We start from the raw sequence: 25,055 nt of genomic DNA on the forward strand, positions 1-25,055 counted from the left end.
ATTTGTACCTGACAGACAGTGAGTTGATATAAGCATCACAAAATTAAAAAAGAGGCCAAGAATTAAATAGCATACAATTATTGATAACATGAACTGCCTATTTAAAATTCCTTCAGCAATAGTTTTGTTTGTAACTGCATACAAAACCTAATTTCAAAAATAAAATTGTTCTTTTTTAGAAGACCAAAAAAGTGCCATAGTACTTTCTATCCAGCCTGGCAAATCAATGGTGAGTTCATATTTTTAATAATGCATTTAGTCTTTATATTTTTCAATGTGACAGCACAAGAACTATAGTGGCTTTGTCCAACAGGGACCACTAAGCGAAGAATACAAAAGTAATTTACACTGCTAGAATGTTATTTTCCCTATATTCTACTACTAGAGGATAAAGATTCTTATGATCCGCTGGCCAGACTAGATCTCAAATGAAGAACTGTTGCAAAGAACAAAGCTTTGAAGTAGATATCCTTCAGGGACACTTTGCAAGAGGGCATCCAACATTATCAGTAAGGCCTTACCTAGAACCCCCAAAGAAAGAGAAAGAGAGGATGACATGGTGCTGCGATTTGGAAGTAGATGGGCAAGAAATGGGAACAGATGGAGATACTAGTCCAAGATTGAGACACTTGGAGGAAGTTGGTTGGTGGATCAAGTTGAAGCTTTTCAAAATTATTCATTGGCATAAACGAGACATGAATCAATAAAAAAAATCAATTAGTCAATTAATTACTGGAAATTCATTATTTTCTTTGATACCAACAAGGGAAACTAATCTTTCAGTATTCACAAATATGGCTAAAGTTGTTGCAGTTTAGTTCCCTTAAATAATTGTTAATGCTATTTCTCCCACACACATTCTTAGATCAAGTTGATACTTAAAACAATTATTGATTGTACCTAACAAATCATGAATCAATTAAAAAAAATACCCAATTAGTCAATTAATTATTGGTAATTAATTATTTTGTTTGATATCAAATAAGGGAAATAGCTTGTACATTAATGAAAGATATAATTTTAAGAGTTCTTCCCCTTTAGATAAGCTTTGTTTTTTTTTTTAAAGGATTTTTTATATTTTGTTTGTCTATAATAAAAATTCTTTAATTATGAACTTAAGATAACATTTGAAAAGTACATATCAGTTGATATAAAATACAAAAAAGCTACCTTCTCAAGGGCTGCAGGTTTCTGAGCTGGTGGTGCATCAGGTTGCTCAGGTTTACTGTCAGGCTCAAATTCTTCTGGATGTTCCACTATCACATCATTTTTAGATTCTTCCAACTCATTCTCCACTTTCACAGTGCTGATGGAAGACCAAGTATGTCAGAGTTAAAACTAATCAGAGGGAACCAATGAATGTAAGCAGTGCTTCTGATTTGACTTCTGGTGAGTACCTTTCATTTAGACACTAATTGACAAAACAAAATTCTTTAGCTACATCAAGTGGCTTTTTTAAGGCTAAAATATTGACTGTCAATGGTACAGTAGCTGAACTTTAATTTCCAACAAAAGACTTAAAGTAATAACAATAATAAAGATGATATTTTAATATGAATTGGAACAATTAAGACACCTTAACTTCGAAAAAAAATCTATGCAATGTTAAAAGAAAAAAACAAAAACAAGATAGAATAAATGACATACTCATCCTTTTTAATCAACTTTTCTTCTTCTGCAGGATCCCTAAGGAAAAATATTTCAATGTAAAAACATATGGAAAAAAGGAAACAATTGTAGGGAAATTGTTTTTAAAAATTGTAACAATAATTTTTTTGTTTAAGAATTGTAATTTTAGGGCTCTGAAGTGAGCACCTATCACCTAAACCTACTTTTGCAAAATAAATTAATGCTTGGCATACAAGACTATTATCTTATTTTGTAGACAAAGAAATGGTTATTATTGTAACATAGATGTGGTATAGATTGGCTCTTTTTTAGTTTTACATAGACATTTTAAGTGTGGATAATGTAAATTGATATACTTAGGCAGTTTGTCATATTGCTTACCCCAAGACAACTACCTTGCTGGCAAGCAACAGAAACAGGTTAACTTTTATAATAATAATAATACTCTTTATTATCCATGAGAAAATTTGTCTAACAATTAGTGCATTAAAAAATACATTATAACTATAGAAACATAATTCACACTAGATTCACTGAAATGAAAGCTAATTATAACCCTCAAACTAGATGTAGAAAGAGAATAAACCCAGCTGAAAAGAATTCTTTGTTCTTTTTCTTTTCTTTAATGGCTAATGTTGTACATACAGCCTGAAGCTTATAAAAGTAGCTTTGAACTATTTGAGTCATACTTTCCATCCTCTTTCTTTCCTCTCTCCTCCTCTCCAGCTTTGCCTCCCAGTCTTCCTCTTAGTCCTTGCACTAATCCAGGCTTCTTCAGCACCAGAAACACAACAATGGCCACAACGGCGATGATAACAATGAGGCCAATTATTATACCGACGATTGCACCTGATGACAAACTAGCCGAGTCAGCTGAAATGAGAAATGTTAGCTCCTATGTACAACTGATCGTTACAGAACATATATAACTATTGTAAATTACAAACAAGTTCCAGTAATACTTATTTTTTAATACATCTTCAATCAAATTAATTATATATTAGCCAATAGAAGCTTTTTTTAAGCCTATCTAGTCAAAAGTTTTCTTGATCTCTACATATATGAAATAGTACAAAGTGGGACTGAATATTTCTAAACTAGCTAGTAGTTCAATACTTTAAAAAAGTAACTACTACAGTTCTTAATATGGGCCTACAAGTAAATATAATAATTATTATTTCTCGAGAAAGCTTTCTTTCTATAATTCTAATACATTTGCAGGCTATAGCTCTTATTAATTATAATTAAAAAAATATATTTAAAAAAAAATAGTCAATTTATTAGTTTAAAAATATAGTTTAAAATATAGATTTAAAATATTTTAAAATAAATTATGATCTAGTAATATGAGATGAAAAAAAAAAAACATTCCCTGAAAAACAACTAAAAACAAAAAGAAGCAATTAGAAAATATGTTAATTTAATGAATAAACTTGGTAAGTTGTTTAGTTGGAAGCCAAAATACAAAAATGTGTATAAGCAAAAACATATGTAACAGAGCGAGTATCTTAAGTCAGAAAGACCCATATGGCTAAATTACTTTTCAGTTAAATTGACTACAGAAAGACAATTTGAAGATAATTTTGTCTAATAAGTATGATAAATGTAATGAAATCTTGGTAGGGAAACCTATTTAAGCTACCCTATTTAAACTTTTACATCAGCATGCCATAACAAACAGTACTATGGTTTCAGTCTAGTGATTTTGAACTCAAAATGTCTCATCGATGTGCTTTGTTACATATGTTCACCTAACATAAATGATGGTTGCTGTTAAGATTTACCAATAAAGACTTACCCGATATAACAAACAGATGGATTAAATGTTCAATGGTTAAACAGACATTTAAAATTAATAAATAAAAGTAATTACCTTCTAAAAACTTATGTGTGAGATATGCTACACGTATTTGTATTTAAGTGTTTTCATTCTATTTGCGTTGCAAATATTTAACAACTTTGTATAAACAGGGAATTACTTTTATATATTGTCTTGTATCTTTTTTTTTGTCTATACAGAAGACTTTGAGAAAATTTGTTACAAAACTTACTTAGTAGTCAATAAGCATTTTAAATGGCTCTGATCAGGATTAAAATGAAAGCAATAAACATAATCACATCACATTACTACAGTTAGTAAAAACAGGAAAGAAGTTCTAAAATAAGGGCATTAACTGAAGATCACACACTAAAAACTGCTTACAAATACCATCACCAAAAACATCAAATAAACATGAACACCACAATAGCACCCTTATATATGGTTATGTTAAAAAAAGCAAAGTAGATGGCAGCATAGTGGCAAACATGTTGATGCAAATCTTTCTTTTTTTTTTTTTTTGCACTTTATTTGTCATCTGAAATCAAACTATCTAGCAGTATATTCCTTTATCATTTTCATTAGTAATGTTGCTAGTGACAATAAATTTCACTTACTCCCTAAAAGAATAATTTTAGTTCATTAGTATCAGCAAAACTAAAAGCTATTTGTGTTTTAAAATGTAAAAAAAAATTTATAATAATAAATCATGTTTATGTTCTGATGATAAAAAAGATAACCATCAATTCAGATCTAGTGGCATTCAATTTCTTTAATTTAATTAAAAAGTATGCATGAAATTTTGATAATTTGGCTATCAAATTTCCTTGAGATTAGGATTTGTCTTGTTGAAAATTTAACATAGTTTAATTATCAACCACCACCAGACAACAGTTATGTCTGGGACTGCAAAGCCAGGTGAAATTCTGTACTCCTCATTAATCTTGACTTGAAAAAAGCCTTATTATAATTATATTTTCAAAAATGTCACTTGTTTCAAGTTTGTTTTGGACATTCCATCAGGAATAAAGCATGTATGTACTAGCCAAAACATCCTTCAGAACAGCATGTTATGACAGCTCTTGAAGTCTGAAATCGGCTATATAGACAACGGTCCCAAGTCAATACCACTTAACTAGACAGACACTCTATGACATTGCACTGGATCATGTTATTTTAGAAAGATCACACAAAGCTCTTCATTAGCTTGCCATGCTTTTATACTTATCTCAAGGTAGATTCTTGAATACATTGTTTTATCTAACACTATTTGTATTATGGGGATGGACTCAGCGGAAGTGTCTAAGATGGATTTTAGGAGTCACTTACAGAGATTGGGTCACAACCAAAGACCACTTGCTGAAGTTATGACAGAGGGTCGCATGAGGTATGCAGAATATGTCCAACAGAATGAATCAAGCATCCCAAGGGTAGCAATGATATAGAGGGCATTATGATGAAAACAGGGACATCTCTATATAACTTGGTGCTGCACCTTCATGGAGGAATTAAGGGCAGTGGAGACCCACTGAGAAGAGGCTGGAGACCAATTTCTATGAAGATTGCTGCCCAATGCTCTGAAAAGCATGAGAGGATCTAAGTCTTAAGTAGGCAAGATGGACTCTAAAATTAAAAAGGTTCTGAAGGCTATTGAATGAAAACAAGGGTAGGACTTAATTCTACCAAGAAAAAGAAAGGGAAATGAATGTAACTGTAGGCCTATTTATAGGCTGCTTTTCAAATGAAGTTTTTTATTGCAATGAGTACATTTTGATTCTTGAGTGATAAAATACATGATAAAATACAATAACAGTTCCTAGTGTGCAAGCAAAACTTTATTAGGCAGCTAGCAAGTCTAGAGTTCACTCTACTAGTCTGTTAGTCAAACACTTTTTTGCCATAATTTTTAAGCTTATTTTGTATTTTATATTCAAGGCAATGCAGCAATGATGATGACATAATGTTCTATAGTAAATGCAGAGATCACTGACACACCACTGACTGGTACAAGATGGAGAGGAGGTTTAAAGCAGCATGTTGAAGCCAAGTCTTGTAGCCTAATTCTAAGCTTCCTCATAACATAACTTAAATATAGTTAGCACTGCAGTCATACCACTCCCCACCCACCTAGCTAGCAGTTCCTCAAGCATTAAAAAAAAAAAAAAAGCTGCAGCAGAAAATAAAACTTGTAGCAGCCATTCAGCAGTGGCAACATCTTCAGGCCATTCAGCAGTGGCAACATCTTTGGGCCATTCAGCAGTGTCACAACATAAACTACATTGAAAATAAAGCACAGACAGCTGGTTCTAAGGGATAGGCATAAAGAAAAACAAAACTTAATCTTCTACTCAGATTAGACCAAACTTAATCTTCTACTCATATTAGACCAAACTTAATCTTCTACTCAGATTAGACCAAACTTAATCTTCTACTCAGATTAGACCAAACTTAATCTTCTACTCAGATTAGACCAAAGTTCATAAAAGAAGAAATCTAATTTTTTTTTCAGTTTTCAAACTCCTTAAAAGGTAAAACTAAAAAAGAACCTCCATTTTCAATTCACAACACAACAAATCAAAAGTACACTCTTAAGTTTTTTTTCACCAACATTTAAACCTGAGTTGTCTTATCTTTACAAATATTTATCTGATCAATTAGAGCAACTAGTCTTTCCAACATAAGCCTTTTAGTGACATTTAGAAATTTGTTAAGATTTGTCAAAGTTAAACAAAAAAAAACTACTAAGAAGGCAAAGCAAGTGGATAAGAAATGATTGCTTATGATGATCAGTAAAGTTGAATTCAATAAATGGAGGGAAACTGACTGGTACTATGACATAAATGATGCAGGAAAGTCAAAGATGGATATTGATGAATTCCATTGAATCAGGAAAAGAGGCTATAAACTTTAAAAACCAACATCCATGATCAGAAGAGACACAGACAAAGTTTTTAGGTATTGGTGAACAACTCAATGCAACTTCAAATTTGGCTTGAAGCCATTCTTTAGCAAATACTACTCATCATTCTTATCTTAAACATTATTGTTTATAGAAGAAACTCTGTTTTGTATTACTCAAGAAAAATAATAGCTTTCTGGAGAATTCTCATCATGGATGAAAATTATGTTGTTTTGGGTTGTGTTTCACATAATACATTTAGCATCATAATCATTCCACAATGTCATTTATTAATAGTAAGAATAGTTAATACTTTACAAATCCTTCATATGATTCTCTAAATGTATAAATATTGTCTTAATCATCAATTTATTCTAAAAAAATATTGTTTTTAATGTATTTTGTTGATACTTCTTAAAATTTAAAAAAAAAACCTTTTCAGACCTTGCAATCTATAGGGCAGATGATGTAAAGGTCATTTGTTTCTATGGCCAAGGGTTAACAAGAGTGTCATGTGGCCAGCACAATGACCAGCTGCCTTAACTTTCCCAAACTAATGTCAGGTACCCATTAGGGTTGGCCAGACTCAGTTGGAAAACCCATTCTACAGAGATTCATAACCGGGACCCTCTCAGTTTGGAAGCCGAGCAATTTACCATCTCTTAAGGAATGTTCAATGTTTCTAAATGATTTTGAAACTTTTAAAAATTTAGCTTTGCGTAAAGGCTTATTTCTTAATTTGGCCAGACAATTTCATAGTATCAACATTATCCTACCAAAGCACACACACACACATACTGTCTTTTCCCTATTTCTCCATGCATCCATTCTTAAATTCACTATCTAAACAATGACACACACATTCACATTATTCCAAACCACACAATAAAACTGTTAGTATTTTTTGTTAAGATTTTTTTTTATTTCTTAAATAAAAAAAAAAAAATAAGACAGAAACAAATGGCAACACCAATAAAAACTGAACAATAGCTAGGAGAATGAGTCCACATTGATGATTTGATGAGCACCTAAATACATACATCATTGTACAGCATGAATACAGTAACGTGACTTTCGTTTGATATTTACTTCTTCCAGATACAATCATTTCATAATTTGGTGTGAACAGATTCGCAAAATACACATTATGCTAATGAGTCACTGCAGTCAAACATGCTACTTCTATTCAGTGAAAAAAAACAGAACACTTCTTTCTGAGAGAGTGGGAAATATTTGGACAGTAACCACAAAAATATTTCCTACTTTTGAAACATTGGGGAAGGGAGATAACAACACTGACATTGAATTCTCTTACGTTGGAGTAACAGTTTGTTGTAAGGAAAAACAAACTATGATAGATGTCATCTCCACTGATGTTATTGATGCCATGACATTATGACACCCTGCATGGGAAAGAGTGTCATATGAAAACAAATTTACCATTTTAATAGTGACATCAAAAGACATGTGGGAACAGGTATTGGATATGGTCACATCCTATCTAATGGGGATGCTAGAGAGATGCCTCAACAAAACTAAAAAAACAATGTTAACACAAATTATGCATGAAAATAGTTTTGTTTTCAATATGAATAGCAAATTGGATGAACAGCAATGAAATCAAATGTTCAAACATCCATTAGAACCTAGGAACACACACTGATGTGCAAACAATGATATAACAATTGAACTGGTGACAACTAACTAAATATGTGTTGACTTCAAAGAGATTTTGTCAAGTCCACATCTGATATACAATGAATAAGTACAAATATTTGGTCCAATTTGAATTATTAAAAAAAAAAATAATCAGAAAACAGATATGCTAACAGACAACTAAAAATATTTCTAAGCAATCAAAAAAAAATGTTGATAAGATAGAGAAATTGTTGTTCAAGTTTAGAGAAGAGATTGAAAAGCAGATCTAAAATTTGCTGATGCATAGGAAGTAAATGATGAATGAGCTGACACATTGTAGGCTCTTAGGAAATAACAAAATGAGGATCCAGTTTTTTAATACCTTTATAATTTACTGTTTACCCCCCTCCCTTTTTTTCTTCTTGTTCTTGTCATCAATACTTAGGTTAAGCTTGCCTGACTAGAATGTTATTGCCACACTAGGAATTGACATACATGCTTTTTAATTTACTAGATTTTCATGGAGCAATTTATTCACAGACTTTGAAGAAAACTTCAAACTAAGGATATGTCTTTTTATACAACCGTCTAAAACCTTTTCTTGAAATAAAATGAAACTTTAAAATATGAAATGTAAATAAAGTACCAAACGACTATTAACTATTATACAGAATCACTGAAATTTTACAAAGAAAAAAACCTTAAAACCTTAAAAAAAAACTTATTAAAAAAAATAATAAGAGACCAGTTTAGAAACCAAAGACACTGGATGTGCTGCCACTAATTAGGTGAGGAGGACAGTAACAGTATCAAAGCAGACATTTTTTTAAGAAAACTATGTCAAAAATAAAATTGCATTATTCTTGTACCTATGTTAGATTGCAGTAAAAAAAATGTATATAGTATGGTATCTCATGGAAAATCCATTAAAATTACTGTAACTGTTTTTAGTTATGTTGGAGTTTGGATTCGAGTTAAGAGAAGGAGAGGCAGTTTGAAAGTGTATTCACTTTTTATAATGCCCCACTAAAAGCATAGAAAAAAGTTTAAGAAGATCAGCATATTTAAATGCTATAGTGATCATTTTATCTCATTCTAGGTACATCTGTATAAGATGTGGCAAAATATGTTGGTTGCAAATGGGATTGCATGGTCAGGTAAAATACCGTACTAATCCTTATATTCAGAATTTAATGCTTTATTCAAGGTACTGAAAAGATCACAAAATGAAAAAAAAAGTTCATAAAAATCAAATCATTAATTTGCTTTCTGCATAAAAATAAAATAGTAGTCAGGGCTGCCAGAAACTGTATTTATATTTCAACAAAGAAAGCCTTTAAAAAAAAAAATGAATGGACAAAAAAAATTAAACCTACAGAAAATGTTAAAAGGAAATAAGATATAATGTTTACAATGATGGTGCAAACAAACAGAATGACCTGTTTAAACAAAACAAAACAGAATGTTTTTGGTCAACAAATGAAGTCATTCAATGTTCTAAATAGAGGTACATGAACAGTTTGTTTTAATAACAGAAATATAATTCTTTACCAGTATTTAAAGTAATACAATACATTGTCATTCCAAACAAAAGCTTGTTCACAGTAATTACATTTTTTGTTGTTTTTACATAACCCTAGAAAAAATATTTCATTAAAAAAAATGATACAATGATAGGGAAAGTCTGAAATTCAGCGGTAGAAAAAAAAACCCAACAAAGTAATACTGTTCTATGCAGCATGCTCAAAGCACACACATTTTGTGCAGACAATTTCTTCTATCTTTAGCCACAGTGCATATATGCTGAATTATCTGCCCATATTTTTTAAAAGGAAAAAGTGTTGATTGCAAAGAATGTTCTTTTTTTTTTTTAAAGAGCATAAAAAGATACATAAAAAAAAATAGTTTCAATGTATAATGTAATTAATTATACTTCAATTTTCATTTATACCACGTTTGAGTTTAAATTGTGATTGCTAAATGATATTCAAAGATGGAAATGTTATGTCTTTAGAAGGATATTTTTTAACAAATATTTTAACAGTTTTAAATTAAGTTGAATTTTGGATGCTACATTTCTGATGAAACTGAGATAGCCTCCAACTATTTCATAGAAGCTTTCAAAAATGGCAGTGAAAAAAATCAAAGAATAGGTACCTTGGAATTCTAACAAGTAAAAATATATGTTATGTATAGCTCAACTCAGAATATTTACACAGCTAAGTGAACAAAAAAAATCATTTCCTAATGCTTAAAAATTAAAGAAGTTGAATTTTAAAAAATGTCATCAAAGCATTTCTCAAATTTCTCTGTGCTCAAAAAAGCTATTACTTTCACTGTGAATTTCTACAAAATTTACTGCTTTGAAATTAAATCTAATTGAAATAATAAACATCTTTCTTGCAATTATTATATTATCCGGAGTTTATTTTGAAGTTTGTCTATTTATCAAAGGTCTATAATCCACTCAGATCAAAAGCATGCTCAAAACCAATCTAGGAACATATTTGATACAGCGTACCATTTACAAGGAATCAAATTGTAATTAAATGTAAAACATTTGGATAAAGAATAACATGATTATGTTTTACGCAATCTCATGATGCACACACAAAAAAATATGAATCAATTGCACATTTACCAGTTAAGTACATTAATCTTTGATATATTTATATACACATATAAATATGTATAACTTTTGATGTATCTATACCTATATGTGTATATAACACATGATGTAAGCCAACATCTTAGGGGAAAAGTTTAGAGGATTAAACACACATAAAATAAAAAAAATAATAAAAATTTGTTGGAAATACAAAAGAAAGCAACAAATTTTGTAAAAGCCAATGCGTAACTAGTCCAACAGAAAGCATTAACAATGAGTTCCGGTTCAAGTACATTGAACAAAGAAACAAAATTGTATACACACTCAGTTATGTGACAGGTTCAAACATAGTGACTTTAAAAAAACAAACATAATACATTAGTTTCAAATCCTATTTGGCAACTTTCAACAAGATAAACATCTGCACTTCCATTCAGAATCGCCTGGCACAGTAAAGCAAACATCAAACCACAATAGCTTCGCCAATAAATTAACTTCAAAACAAGAACTCCAAAATATTTTCAAACATCCATTGGTAATAAAAAAAAGATTCTGGGGGACTTCAAGTTTGAAATAAATATTCTACTGTTAAAATAAGGTTATTTTGTACATTTTACACAAAAAAAAAAGCTAATTTTAAACAAATGATCAAAAGTTGTTTGTTTACCATGATTTTTAATGTAAAATGAATTTGAATAAAACAAAAAAGAGTTAAATACAATTGTACTTCAAGCTATTTTTTCTTCTTCTGCTTTTTCTGCTTATTCTGTATTGAAAAAAAAAATTTTATCAATGGAGTTTCTTAAACCCAACATATAAGGACGTGTCAGAGTTCTTAAATCATAATATAAATATTTCACTTGGTAAATGTTTACAACTAAAAATCTTCTGAAAAAAAAAACATCCATCATAATCATACCAGAGCTTCAGTATGGCATACATACTTTTGAATGCAACATCACAGTTGATAATAAAGGAAAAACTTGGTCTAACTTTTAATGCACTTTTTTACGATACAAAACTTGAAAAGATGTTATCGTTTGTGAAATTGTTTTGAAATTAAACTTTAAAAAAAAAAGAACAATATCTGTAGATTTAAATTATTTATATTGTTTGATGGAAAAGTCTGCTACATATTGAAACAGAAAAAAAACACTTCAAATCTTGTTATAAATTTGAAATTGAGTACACCCCCAGATCAAAAAATATTGAAGATGATAAAAATATCAGATTCATTAGAATGTGAAAACACAGCAAGGAAATGTACTAGAAGCAATAGACATATATGTATATAAATATCATCAAAACACAGCATTGTTACAAAGTGCCACAACTGTTGAAATACAGCAAACACAGACTGTGATATTAGTTGTTGTTTTTTTGTAGGTATAATTTTTAAAGTTGTTTGTTAAATTTTTTTTTTTTTTAGAAATATTTTTTTTTACATTTTCTTTGAAATATATAAAATATGATCAAACTGTGTCTTTAAAAAAAAAAAAAAAGAAAGAAAAAGGATGCTTGATGGAGTGTTCTTGCTTCATTCATAAAAATGTCAAGGTTGATAATAGAAGGTCAAGGTCACCAGAGAGCTGACAGGCATGCCATGACCAGGAGAAGAAAGATGTTGGCCACAGTCAAATAAGCTGCTTCACTCTCGACAGCACCAGCTGAAATGGCAAATAGAAATAAAATTCTGGTTGAATATCACCATGGAAGGTTACAGAAGTCTCATTATCGATAATAGGTAGTTCTGTTTGTTTTTAAGTGTTAAAACAAATTAATGCCAATTGATTCTTACTGTCAATTTTTTTTTCGTCACATTTTAAGAAAAGATTACTTTTTTTTCACATTTAAAAATTGTGTTAATAGATATCTATGTAGACTGATAAGTTTATAATGATAGACAGGAAGCAGCAGCATAGAGAAATAATTTCTTTAAAGGGAATCTGTTATCAAACATTCAAGTAATAAAATAACCAGTTGTAAGATAACCAGCAAGAACTTTTTTTAACCCACAAAAAGTGCATTTTTTAAAATCTCTTTTTTTATCTTTTTATTAATAATATTTGTTTTATAGTAAATGCTAAATAAATAAATGATTGGTCAGACTATGAGTTAATGGTGTTTTTGCCTCTAGCCAAGTTTACCTAGAGATATAAAAACCTGCACTTATTGTTGGGGGGAAAAAAATTTGAGGATTGAAATATGCAAGGGACGTAATTAGTTCATGCTGGAATGATGCAAAACATGATCCAAGAGGAAAGGGAAGTAATCATCAAAAATAGGCAAGGGAGGCAAAACAAGTAAGTATGTATCAGCTTCTGGTGGTGCCAACTGGAACAGAAATGGAAAACAATTTAGCAAGTTTAATCCCAGGATGATTTGTTCAGTACTGCTTCCAGTCACTTCACCTGTTCGCTCAAAACATAACAACAATGCTGTGGAGACACCAAGAAGGAGAAAAATACACGTCTGCAGCACAAAGCACAAAATGGCTGCCTATGTTGCACAAATAAGGTAACAAAGAACTCACTGCTCTATATAAATATACATCAACTAATGGCAACATGAACACACTGAAACTAAAAAAAAGTGCATATTAAATCAATTGTTTCACCAAAAACACAATAGATCTACTAGCTGCAGTGATTTTTCAAAGTGTGTAGTCAGCAAAATGGATTACTTACAAGGCTGTACAACAATTATTTCCTATTTACTTTGTTCAAACATTAAGACTTGCAGGTAACTGATCCTATGTTAGGAAGTCTATGTTAGCAAAGGGTTTTATGAAATAAAACAATTTTTGAGACACATACATTTTCAGTAAACAACTGCAAAGATTGTTTGTTTATCTAAGTAAAATTCTAGTAGAACTTTATGATGTGCTTTTTGTTTAGGTAATAACTAAAATTTAAAAAGGCAGATTGTTCTGTACAAGTATGGGTCTGAACTAAACTGGATATACAAAAAGGGTAGACCACTAACTGAAAGTGTTCACTCTGGTCTTTCTGGGAAAGAGTTTGGGGGGATGGGGGGAATATATTAATAGTGCTTAGGCCCTAGCATTTACTTCCACTTGTACATAACCACCCCCCCTCCTAACTGAAAAAATATTGCTTCTATCTTTTTTAAACTTTTTTTTTTGTTTAGGCAGATCATGGCATTATTAGGAAGATGTTTGGGCTTAAAAAAAAATTAGGCTCAACCTAAGAATACCACTAAAGTAAACATTAATTGATTAAAAATATAAGAACATATATATATATATATTACAGCTTTTTACTATTATAGCTGATGTATATATAAATCTACAATATTTTGTATTTATAATAGGCCAAAAGGAAATAAATAGGAAAATAAGGGTGTACCCTAATAATACAAAGCTGATTTAATTAAATTTTGTATATAAATAATATATATATATATATATGTGTGTGTGTGTGCATGCATATATATATATAGTGAAAAAAAAACACTATTTTTAGATTTTAGCATTTTTTTTGCTGTTTAAAAAAAACTGTTATAATTGAGAAGATCTATTGGTTTATTAGTTTAAAAAGTAAGCATTGTTTTAATAAGCTACCTAAATTTAAAAGCAAATTAATGAAAGAACATGATTTATTTCCCAAGATTTGTAGTAGGATCCTTGAAACCCAATTAGAATTATTATGTTTGAATATAAAAGCATTATTTAGCATAGATCTACCGCTATAAGACCACTGATTTAATTAATAAAATATTCAAATGATGAAACAATGTGTTAGTAAACAGGTCTACAGTTCATAAATAAATTTGTATCTAAGAAGATGGCAATTAAAAAAGAAAGACCTACAAAGTTACAGATGAGTAGGAAAGAAAATTAATAAAATACTATCATATTTACTACTGAAAATATACACAAATTATTATAACTGATGTTTAACATTTATATGTTTTGAAAGGTTGTAAAGAAAAGATAAATAGTGATAATTTATTAAGAACTGTTGTCTTTTTCTTTCCTTTATTTTGTGTAAACTATAGTTTGAAATTAACAGACACATTTTTGTCTTTTACAAATCAGTTTTTGTGTTTCATAAAATATAGCCTTAATGAAAAAAAAAAAAAAGCCTAAAATTTAAAAAAAAAATTGGAATGACTTCATAAATGAACAGAGAGCAACAAGGAAATTCGCTCATAAAATTATACAAAGTCTTTAGAAATGAAAAAAAAGAAAAAAACTAACTAAGAATTAACTTAAAAGTATGTAGCAATGTTAAAACAAAATGTGAATAAATCTAACAAACTGAGACTATACAAGAGCATGTAACCTAAAATAACTCTAAATGCGAGTGATGCTGGTTTGAGATTCAAGTGTCCATGTTTGGCTTGAAGTGTGTACTACATTCTTGGTTGATGTTTAGGTTTCACTCTTGGATAAGAACAAATCTTCTACAGAGCTGGCTTCCTTCAATACCTTTTATGCAGCTAGGTTATATGTAGCTTTCTGTTGTTGCTGATTGTTTTTAACTTTTTACATTATTAAAAAAAAAACACAGCATATTCCTATGTTTCTCTGTACATGAGATTATAAAGATGAAGTAGCAGCCAAAGGTTAATTAAGGGAGAAAAAATATCTGGTTAAAGAACTGGCTTACAAAGGCAGCACACTACTGACTAGCACACATTGTACACTTTCATCCCATGAATACTTCGAGCTAAAACAAAACAAACACATGTGACACATATCCAGAAAGTGAAACACAACCCAATATAAAAGCCAGATGTTCAAAGGGTCTGCACATAAGCCTAGTTCATGCACATCTATAGAGTTTGAAGCAGTTTGATGCCTTCCCGTTCCCTCTCCCAGAAATTAGACTTTCTTTAAGCCCAAAAGTTTCTTACATTTTTCACTTATGTCGAACAAATTTTTTTTTGTTGCATAATATGAGAATAAAAATTTCCTTACCTATGAAAATGTGTTTTTCCTAGTTGTATATACTTATGTTGCATAAATGACTATAAAAACTAAAATGATAACCATGAAGATTTACAGTGCAGCATGATGGGAGGAGTACAGGTAGCTGATGGAAGAGAAATGAGCACTGAACATGGCACCAATCACGTAGAGCAAGAAACTCAGCCAAAGTGCACTCAGATACCAGTGATGATGTGTTAGAACATGACACACAAAAGGGCAGTGCACTAAAACGCAGATATGTCCAAATATTCCATCTAAGCACTGTGCCTGAATGTGCACTGGGGCTCAGAGTAAAACCAAAAGATACAGTTGTTCTGCTGCGGTGCTGTGCAATGAACAGAACTAAAGATTGCTAATAAGTGTAACATGAAAAGTGTTCATCTTAACAAATAAAAAACATCTCAGAAATGTTGAATAAAATGTGCAACATCCATTCCGTCAATCCACTTGTGGTCAAGAATTAATAACCTTCAGAATTCAAAATAAAGACAACTTAATCCTCAAAGAGCAGAGAGGACAAACAGCTTTAAATTTTTCAAGTAAAAAAAAAACAAACCTTACTCAACAGGACTTTTAAATCTAGATTTTGAAGGCAAACTGACATGAAAATGTCTGAGACCTATAGTAATCAAACAATAAGCCTGCATCAAATCAAGAATAGCAGCGCTAGGAAAGAGAACAACTGACAGAAAATTTTCTTTTCCCCAAAATCATTCACAGAAACAAGAAAGCATAACCGAAAAATTGAATGAAGGAAAAAATTGTTTTGAAAATAAAAACCAAAACTTTTTTTAAGCATGACAAAAACAAAACAAAAAAGTTTTCCCTTTTAAATAAAAAAAAAAAGAAAAGAAAAGAAGATAAAATGAGAGCAAATAATTTGTTTAAAATATCAAGAGCTGAACTTTTAAATTTTAACTAAAAATAAAGATTTTGTAAGCTCTGTTTGTCAAGATTTTTGACATTCCTCATGGCATTAAACTTAAAAAAAAAAAAAAAGACAAAGACAATGCTGAAACAAAATATACAAACTTAAAAGGTTTGCCAACTTGTGTAAATGAAATTTAAATAGAAAAAAAAAAAAAGCAAGAAAAAATTAATATTAGATTTATGTTTTGTCTACTTAAGTTATATTTGATGTAAGTTATATATTTATATTTATATATAAGACAAAGCTCTGGTTAATGAATCATGCATTTATTTAGTCATTAATTTAAATTTACTTTGGATTAAGGCAAACCTTTTATTTTATTTGATTTTTTTTTTCTTGTTCTAAAAAAAAAATGAAACAAATACAAGCTCCTTGTATGAATGACGGTAGAAAAGCTCGGATGCAGAAGTACATAATTTGTCCTGAATATAGTACCTGGCTTGTCAACCGATGTTTCACTTAAAGTCTCACCATCGGTGACATTACTTATATTTACACTGCCACCAACATCAACTATCTCCGTTTTATTATCATCTCCATCCTGGTCCTCAACAATGCCTTCGATGGTTGGAACCAAACAATCAAGGTGGAAGGAGAGGTAAACAAAAAATAAATTATATAGGTCAGTTGTGGCAGCATCGTATGCTCCTGTCCACTTTAGCTTTCACATAAAAAAAAAAAAGACTACATCTACCAAAAAGACTATCAACAAATAACCTTTGATTTTCGTCATATAACGATGAGTATCTGACATAATATTATTAAACAATTACAGTTTCATTTCTTTGAAAATTAGTTATTTTAGAATAAAGATATTTTAAAGTCAATATGATCCCATTTTAAAATTTAAATGACTATGTTAAATCTTAATACCTTCTCAATGTTACTCAAATGAAATTTTGTGAACTACAATATATGCAGCACAACTTCAATGCATATAAATATATATATAAAACAAATGGAAGAAATACCGGCTGCTATTTGCTCAGTGAAGTTACAAATGAATAAATGACTGACTTTACAAAAAAATCAGTCTTTCTATTTTTAAAGAGTGTCTTTAGTGACTTAGCATCAACACAATTTGCCAATTATTAAGAGAAAGTTACTGGTATAGAAACACTAACAAACAAAAAATAACAATTTCAAAGTAGCTCATCTTACCAGCACCAGATGACATTTTGGCTTTAAAAATATTAACATGTTCATCATTATTTATTGATGTGGGTTGCTCTGTTGTTGTTTTTTAAAATTATATGGGTTAGTGACTCAGTAAAATTAATGCCAATTAGAAGTTAAAGCAGAAGCTTAATGTAGTAGCAGGATTAATAAGAACACACACACACAAGATTAAAAATTCTTGAAAAAAAAAAGTCAGATATACAGTCAAATCGGGCTAATCAGACCACATTGGAACTGACTGTTTTGATTCTAATAACCAATAACTGGCTGGCCTAATTTAACTGATTCTACTGTATTAGTATTGCATATAGGGTCTAAATATTTGCTTAACTAGTTTTTTGACAAGGCCAATATTTTTTGGTAGATAAGAATAGTTAAAGATCAATTTTTTCAATCATATAAATTTGATACTAATAATAAATAAATAAATTTAAATGTTGTTTCTTTAACTAGCCTAGTTTTTAATAGTAGAACTACTGTCATATATGTTAGGCCAGTTAAGACATAGACACTGTATGATTCATTTATCGATAGCGATATTTTAATTTATTATCAACAGAGTGTGAAGGTGAACTAACAATCAATGTATACATCAGAATGGCATGGAATGAAATCCAAACTAAAATGTAGTCATGTTTCTTAGAACACTTGTGTAGTACTGCTCCTAATCCACAGGAGTAAAAGACTACACAAAAAAAAAGAGCTGAAAACTAATTTATGAAGGTTACACACATTTTGGTTAAAATTCTTTCCATTTACAAACAAGTTCTTTAATTGTTTGAAATATTAGCATCAAAGTGTCCTTTAGTACATAGACACTACAGTGATTGTGAGAACATTTTAAGCTACTAGGTCACTGGCATTTCTTTAACGTTTAGTTTTTTTTTTATAATTTCTTTTGAAGTTTTGAAGTTAGTTTATTTCCATTTTGTTTCATTAACTAAATATGCTGATGTTTTAAAAATGTTGCTTTTTTTTTTTAAGAAACCAACACCACAGTACATGACCACAAATTGCACTTGGCACTTTATTACAAAATGAAACTGAATGTTAGAACAGTCCATTATGCTTAAGCCTACAGTCACATTGTAAGGTGGAAATGACATCAAGTGACTTGCTTGTTCCTGACTTGAATGTGATACTAGAACTTAAAACAATTATACCTTGAACTTTAGTTTACACCTCACCTAATGAATAATGTCAACAGAAATGTCTCTGTATACAATTTAAATGTTATATAAATGTATTTTGTTTTTAAAAAGTTGGATTTATTGTAGGCTAGAACCTCTTTTTGAACTTTCCTTACCCTTGATTTAGCTACTTATCAACCACCAAGCTTTTCTTACTTTCTTTCTCTATATTATGTTCAAAATTTTCAGTTTTGGAAAATGACTACAATAGTCTAGCATATAATTTTAATTCCATTTTTTGTTTATTCCAATTATAGTCAAGACTTAATATGTTTAGATACCTACAATGTTTTATTTGCCTACAGTCCAGGCTTATGATTTTAAACACCTACAATGCATTAGGCCTATTACCTACAGTCAAGAGTAATGATGTTTATAACACAAACAATGTATTACTGCCTACAGTCAAAACTTATAATTTCATATAACAACTACAATGTAATATTGCCTACAGTCAAGATTTGTATACACCTACAATGTAATATTGCCTACAGTCAAGATTTGTATACACCTACAATGCATTATTACCTACTGTCAAGATTTGTATACACCTACAATGTAATATTGCCAACAGAAAAGACTTATTATGTTTATAACATATACAATTTAGAGACCATTCTGGGGCTAGACTTTCTTTCATATTCAAATGTGTGTTGCTATGGTTACAAAAAATCTTAAAAGACTAATCCCTAGCCATTTAAGTTTGAATATCTAATCTCATCACATATTTTAAATAGTGTAATAATAACTTATCTTCTCATCTTCTAAAATACAGACATTACTTCAAAAAAGAAGATGATTACATCCTAGGTGTATCCCTAGGTCAGTCTAGTCATGCATGTTAATCAATGACTTAAACTCTGCCAAGTCTTTTGTTTTCCTGGCTGCCTCAGGCAACCCATTCCATGCTGTAATAGTACTAGGGAAGAACTGTGTTATTTTTCTTTTGATGTGTAAACAAATATATCCTCATGTTTAGAGTATATATATATATATAAAATGCATATGTATGTGTGTGTGTGTATGCTAACATACCTTATAAGTTTCAATTAACATAAAACCAATGCCACTGATATCAAGTTTCTAAGGAATTAAAAAAATTAAAAAACCAAGTGTTTACTTACTTTGACTGCTTGTCTTTATAATTTTTGACTCAGGATCTGATTCTCCTTTGTCATTGACTGCAGTCACTCTGATATCGTAGTAAGAATCACTGTCAAGATTAGGAATGGTAACTTCTTGGGTAGATGACTGTGTACTTTCAATGACACTGTTTTCATTGGCCAGGTACTGCTTCACTGTCCATTTCTTTGGGTCAGTTGTCATTTCAGTGATTTCACACTGGAAAAAAATTAAAGTTAACATTTGTACTAAGTACTTAGAAGAAAAAAAAAGACAAAATGAAGAAAGACAACACAGTCAAACATCTTGGCAATGACAGGTCTTAAGGCAGTTTTTAAAAATCACTGATTATAGTATATATATATATATATATATATATATATATATATATATATATATATATATATATATATTTTTGTTTTTGCAGATAAGTGAAATACATTCAAACTTTTTTTGAGCACCTGATTTTTAGTTATTAAGAATAAAATACTAATTTTTCTTTGTCTTTCCAGTTTCAGAGGAAAAACTTGTTCCACAAAAGCCTAAAAAAAACTACAACAGAACAGTCTCACAATTTTTGGGCTAGTTGGTTTTATATCTAGTTTGGCCATAATCAATTAAATTAACATTAGCTTTTAAAATGCACACATTTTCACACAAGCAAATACAGTGGCAACTAGATAAGAAAAAAAACAACTTACTTTTCTGTATTTAATAATATATTTTGTAATAACTGAACCACCATCAACTGGTGTAGCCCACCGAACAGTGTAAGAATTTGAGCTTTCTCCCAGTGGTGGTGATTCAATGGTCAGTTTCTCCGGCCTGCTCACATCAGGGGTTTTCACAATAATGGACTTAGCACTTCCTAGACCTACAGGACTTTTGGCTTGGACATCAATAGTATAAGATGTACCAGGCTGGAGATTTGTCACAGAGAATTGAGTCTCACCACCAGAATCTATAATGATCATTAAGAATTTTCTTTAGTTATATAACAAATTATTTTAAATGTAAAGAAATTAAATATGTGTAAAACTTAACTCTTTCTCTCCTAATTGACGATACCATCGTTGATTTGACCTCATCAAATTAAATTAATGTTTAATTTTAAAAACGTTATTTTGTGTTCTATAAAAAGAGTATGCATCCCCTTTAATTCTATACCAAATAAAACATTTTCTGATTACAAACGACAAATCTATTGAAGCTTAATCATAACAGATTAGTGAAATGTTATTAAGCAAAATGAAGAAATCCGTCGAAACATGGAAAAAATAGTTATGGAGAGAAAGAGTTAAAGATGCTAAATTATTATTAGATGTTTGAACATATCTGAATGAAAGTCAAGTATATTAAAACTCACAAGTATTAAAACTCACAAGTATTAAAACTCACAAGTATTAAAACTCACAAGTATGTAGACTGGTGGAACAATGAGCAATCAATTTCACTTACAAGGTTGATATAATTTTGCCCATAAAAAAAAAAAGTAATATAGTCTTTTATTTGAAAAAAAAAAAGGAAAAAAGAACAAATATAATTGTGTTACAAAATAACCCAGCAAACTAAACTATTTATGGCCTAAAGAAAAGCCATAAAAACACATTAAAATGTACTCCAGTATAAACAGAGCAACCATAGATTTAACCCAATAGCAATATCTAGTATAGACAGGCCAACTATACAATTAATGTCTAGACTTGAGGTCTCAAGAATTCCAGTTCACCAAGGCTTCAACAAGGCGCCTCAGTAGAAACATATGTAAGTGGAAGCAGTTGAGTAGCAAACCCAGCCCCTTCAGGTTACTTCTGTAGAGTTCCAAGGCGGGGATGAGAGAGGCCAGTACAGTCCAAAATGTCCACCTGTCATTCCACAAGAATACCACATTAAAACGAACAATAGACTGGTGGTCCTCTCATGATTTTGGCAGTTACACGGTTTATAAGCATGCCAAGGACCAAAGAATTGCACTCTACATATTTGGCACAAACCAATCATAGTAATGTTCACTGCAATTTTGAAAACTTGAGGCAAGACTTGCAATGAAGAGCTTGCAGTCCACACCTTTCTGTTAGAAGAAATCCTTCCTAATGGTCAATGAGATAATTGGGACCCATAGAAGCTCTGATCCCATAAATGGCTTTTTTTTTTCAAGCATTGCCAAAATAGTAACCACTCTGCTAGTGAAGAGCTTATGAACAGGAAAGATTGTAGAGTTATCTATTGACCTATTTCATGTTTGTGTTCACTAAGCCTCAGATGACGACCTATAAAGGGGACTCATTCAGCTTATACCACCACTTCAGTCAAGTATGATTTCTTTCCCTTGTTTGAAATACCAAACCAAATAATTAATTACCAATAGTTAAATTACTAATTGGTTAATTATTGCATTGACCCTTGAGTTGTCAGGTAAAGAAATAATTGTGCAAAATTTCAGCTTGATCTGAGTTTTGGTGTAGGAGAAATGATGTGTACAAACTTTTGACCAAACAGAAACAGTGAGTTGATATGTAAAAAAAAAAAAAAATTATAAAGGACAGCTGCCTGGTCATGTGGTATGCACTTTAGAGTGTCATCATGATGGTCCTGGGTTTGAGCCCTACTCACCATCATCCCATTTTATCTTTATTTCTGAATAAACTTCCAACATTTCAAATCACTTGAAGTAAAGACAAACATGTTAATCAAAAAGATTGGTTTAAAAAAAAAAAAAGGATTCTTGTGAGTAGCAGGCTGATCAAGGAACACTACAACACGGTTTGATGCCCAGAGTCACTTACTGGCTTTAACAACATCTTCAGATTGTGCCTGGCCATTTTGTTTCAAAGCGTAGTGGTACTCTGTCACTTCCACTCCAGCTTGTTGTTCCACTGTAGTCACTCCTAATTTGACCGAGGTGGAAAATGTATCAACAATCTTCACAATGGGCTGGTTTGGGGGAGCTGATGGAAACAATTGATCAAAGAACATTTTTGAAATTCATTTCTAAAGGAAAATTTTAAGCAATCATTTTCAATGAATACAACTTGATACTTGTGTATTAATTTTGATTTATCAAGGGGATCAATGCATATGATTTATATGTGTATATACTAACAGTATATAAAGTCTACATCCGTTAAATTGTTCCTACTAGACTTTCCACTTTCCCACCAGGCCACAAATAAAAAGTTAGCCTTTCTATGACTTGTCTTGGGCTTCTCAGTTCAATCTAGATTGTATTTCGGCCATGAACCTCTACCCCTTTTTGGTTAGTTTAATTTTTAAATTTTTTTTTCTTTAACTTTAATATTAATGCAAGCAATGTACAGTATTAGACACTGAATATATTTCTTCATACCATCAGTTTCAGGCCTAAAGAAAAAAAAATGCATTTTCCAAAGGCCCCAATTGAATGCCACATTCACATTTCTACATTTATTTTGTTCTCTAAATAAAAAGAAATATCAATTTGGTTTTATTAATTTTGTAATTATTTATCTCACACCTTTTGAATGTTGCAAAATGACTAAAGATATAGATTTATCTTTATAATGCTATTAGGATTTACATTTTTTTTTAGTGTTACAAAGTACTATTACTTGATCTCTCAATCTCTCTCGAAAAAAAGAAAAAGGCTAGATTTATCTTATCAATGTTATTAGGATTGGTTTTGTTTTTTATTTAGACTGCATCTAAAAGGAAGTGAAAATGACATGAAATTTGCAATATTGTTTAAATGCTTTATATGTAGACTGCAGCCTTTTGGGGAAATACCAAAAATAAAATAAAAAGGTTTGATAGATAGGTTTGGTATATTAATACTATTATGCTCAAAAATGTCCTCTAAATGACAAGGCCCCCCTCAACTGTGTGTCCTCTTCATGGCCTGGCCCTCTCAACTGTGTGTGTCTTAATGACTGGGCCCTATTAACTGTGTCTCTTAATGACTGAGCCCCCACCCCAAATGTGTGTCTATGACAGTTTGCCAATTTTAAACTTTTCTGTGTTCTAGAACACTATCTATAAAAAAAGACAATTTTTTACTGGTCTCTTTATCTTGTAGATTACCCTAACCCATAGTAAAAAAAAAATATAAAAAATCACTAATCATCTTTGTTTTTCCCTAACAAATTTAATAATAAAATGAAGTCTGGAAAAAGGAGGGTGAGAGCAGTTTACAATGAGTAAATCAAGAGTTGTGGGGGGTAAAATCAACTCTGAATAGGCAATAAAAATAATTTTTAAAAAATCAATAAAAAAACATCAGAAATATTTGTTCTTATAGACTACACTTCATCTATCAGTTTTAAGGTTGTAATAGCCTGGAATGCCCATATTGGTAAACTTAAACTGTCAATTTAATATTTCCAAATGGCATGCATTTAAAACAGCCTTTGATGAAAATCTCCTACCCTGATAATGTGGCTTAACTAAGTCTAATGTGACTTAATTAGGTCTTATGTGGCTTAACCAAGCCAAAACTGCTTTTAGTGACAATTTAAAAGCATAGTTGTTGCCTTGAAACCAGGCTATAAAATTTGGAGTCAGCCTTGAGGCATAGGGAAGCACAAAAATTAATCAATTCTTTCAGATTAAGTTGGTGCTATTTTATAAGACATCAAAAAGAACAAAATAAGTTAACTAATTTTTGTTTCAAACATTTAATGCCATAAAAAATAATGCTTAACTTACAGGCTTTTCTCAACTGAATCTTAAGGACATTATCACCAAGTGAATTGGTTGCTTTGCACAGATAGTCCCCATACAAATAGTCATTTGTTGCATCATTGTTTGCGATATTAACCTACAGGAAGGAGATAGGTCGGAATAATAACAAAAATGAATGACAACATAAAAAGTCGTTTTCTAAAGAAAAATCAAAGCTTCAATATGAAACAAAATAATTAACAATAATTAATTGACTAATTGGGTATTTTTTTAAATAACTCACATTTTGTTAAATACAATAAATAATTGTTTAAAGTATCGACTTGATCGGAGAATGCATGAGGGAGAAATAGCGTTAACAATTATTTAAATATCATGTAGATATATCATACAAGTAAAAAAGTTTGTTCCAGAGCAGGCAAAACAA

At 30.5% G+C, this 25,055-nt stretch overlaps 1 protein-coding gene across 8 annotated transcripts in view; it reads right to left on the reverse strand.

The window, feature by feature from the left end:
* Positions 1-25,055, reverse strand: part of LOC106055189 (neural cell adhesion molecule 1-like) — a 128,970-nt gene that overhangs the window by 6,904 nt on the left and 97,011 nt on the right. Inside the window, exons 11-19 of one of the 8 annotated variants that reach the window (XM_056010086.1) lie at positions 24,653-24,764; positions 22,759-22,920; positions 20,674-20,933; positions 19,975-20,191; positions 17,643-17,663; positions 16,917-17,039; positions 2,319-2,502; positions 1,648-1,686; positions 1,171-1,306 (exon numbers count right to left, since the gene is read on the reverse strand). In XM_056010086.1, coding sequence (XP_055866061.1) covers positions 1,171-1,306; positions 1,648-1,686; positions 2,319-2,502; positions 16,917-17,039; positions 17,643-17,663; positions 19,975-20,191; positions 20,674-20,933; positions 22,759-22,920; positions 24,653-24,764 — 1,254 coding nt within the window. Of the gene's footprint in view, positions 1-1,170; positions 1,307-1,647; positions 1,687-2,318; positions 2,503-7,245; positions 12,261-16,916; positions 17,040-17,642; positions 17,664-19,974; positions 20,192-20,673; positions 20,934-22,758; positions 22,921-24,652; positions 24,765-25,055 lie in introns of those variants that run through there. The other 7 variants (XM_056010087.1, XM_056010088.1, XM_056010089.1 and 4 more) reach the window with 7 other exon arrangements.

The sequence above is a fragment of the Biomphalaria glabrata genome, chromosome 14 (assembly GCF_947242115.1).
Source record: "Biomphalaria glabrata chromosome 14, xgBioGlab47.1, whole genome shotgun sequence".
Lineage (NCBI taxonomy): Eukaryota > Metazoa > Mollusca > Gastropoda > Planorbidae > Biomphalaria > Biomphalaria glabrata.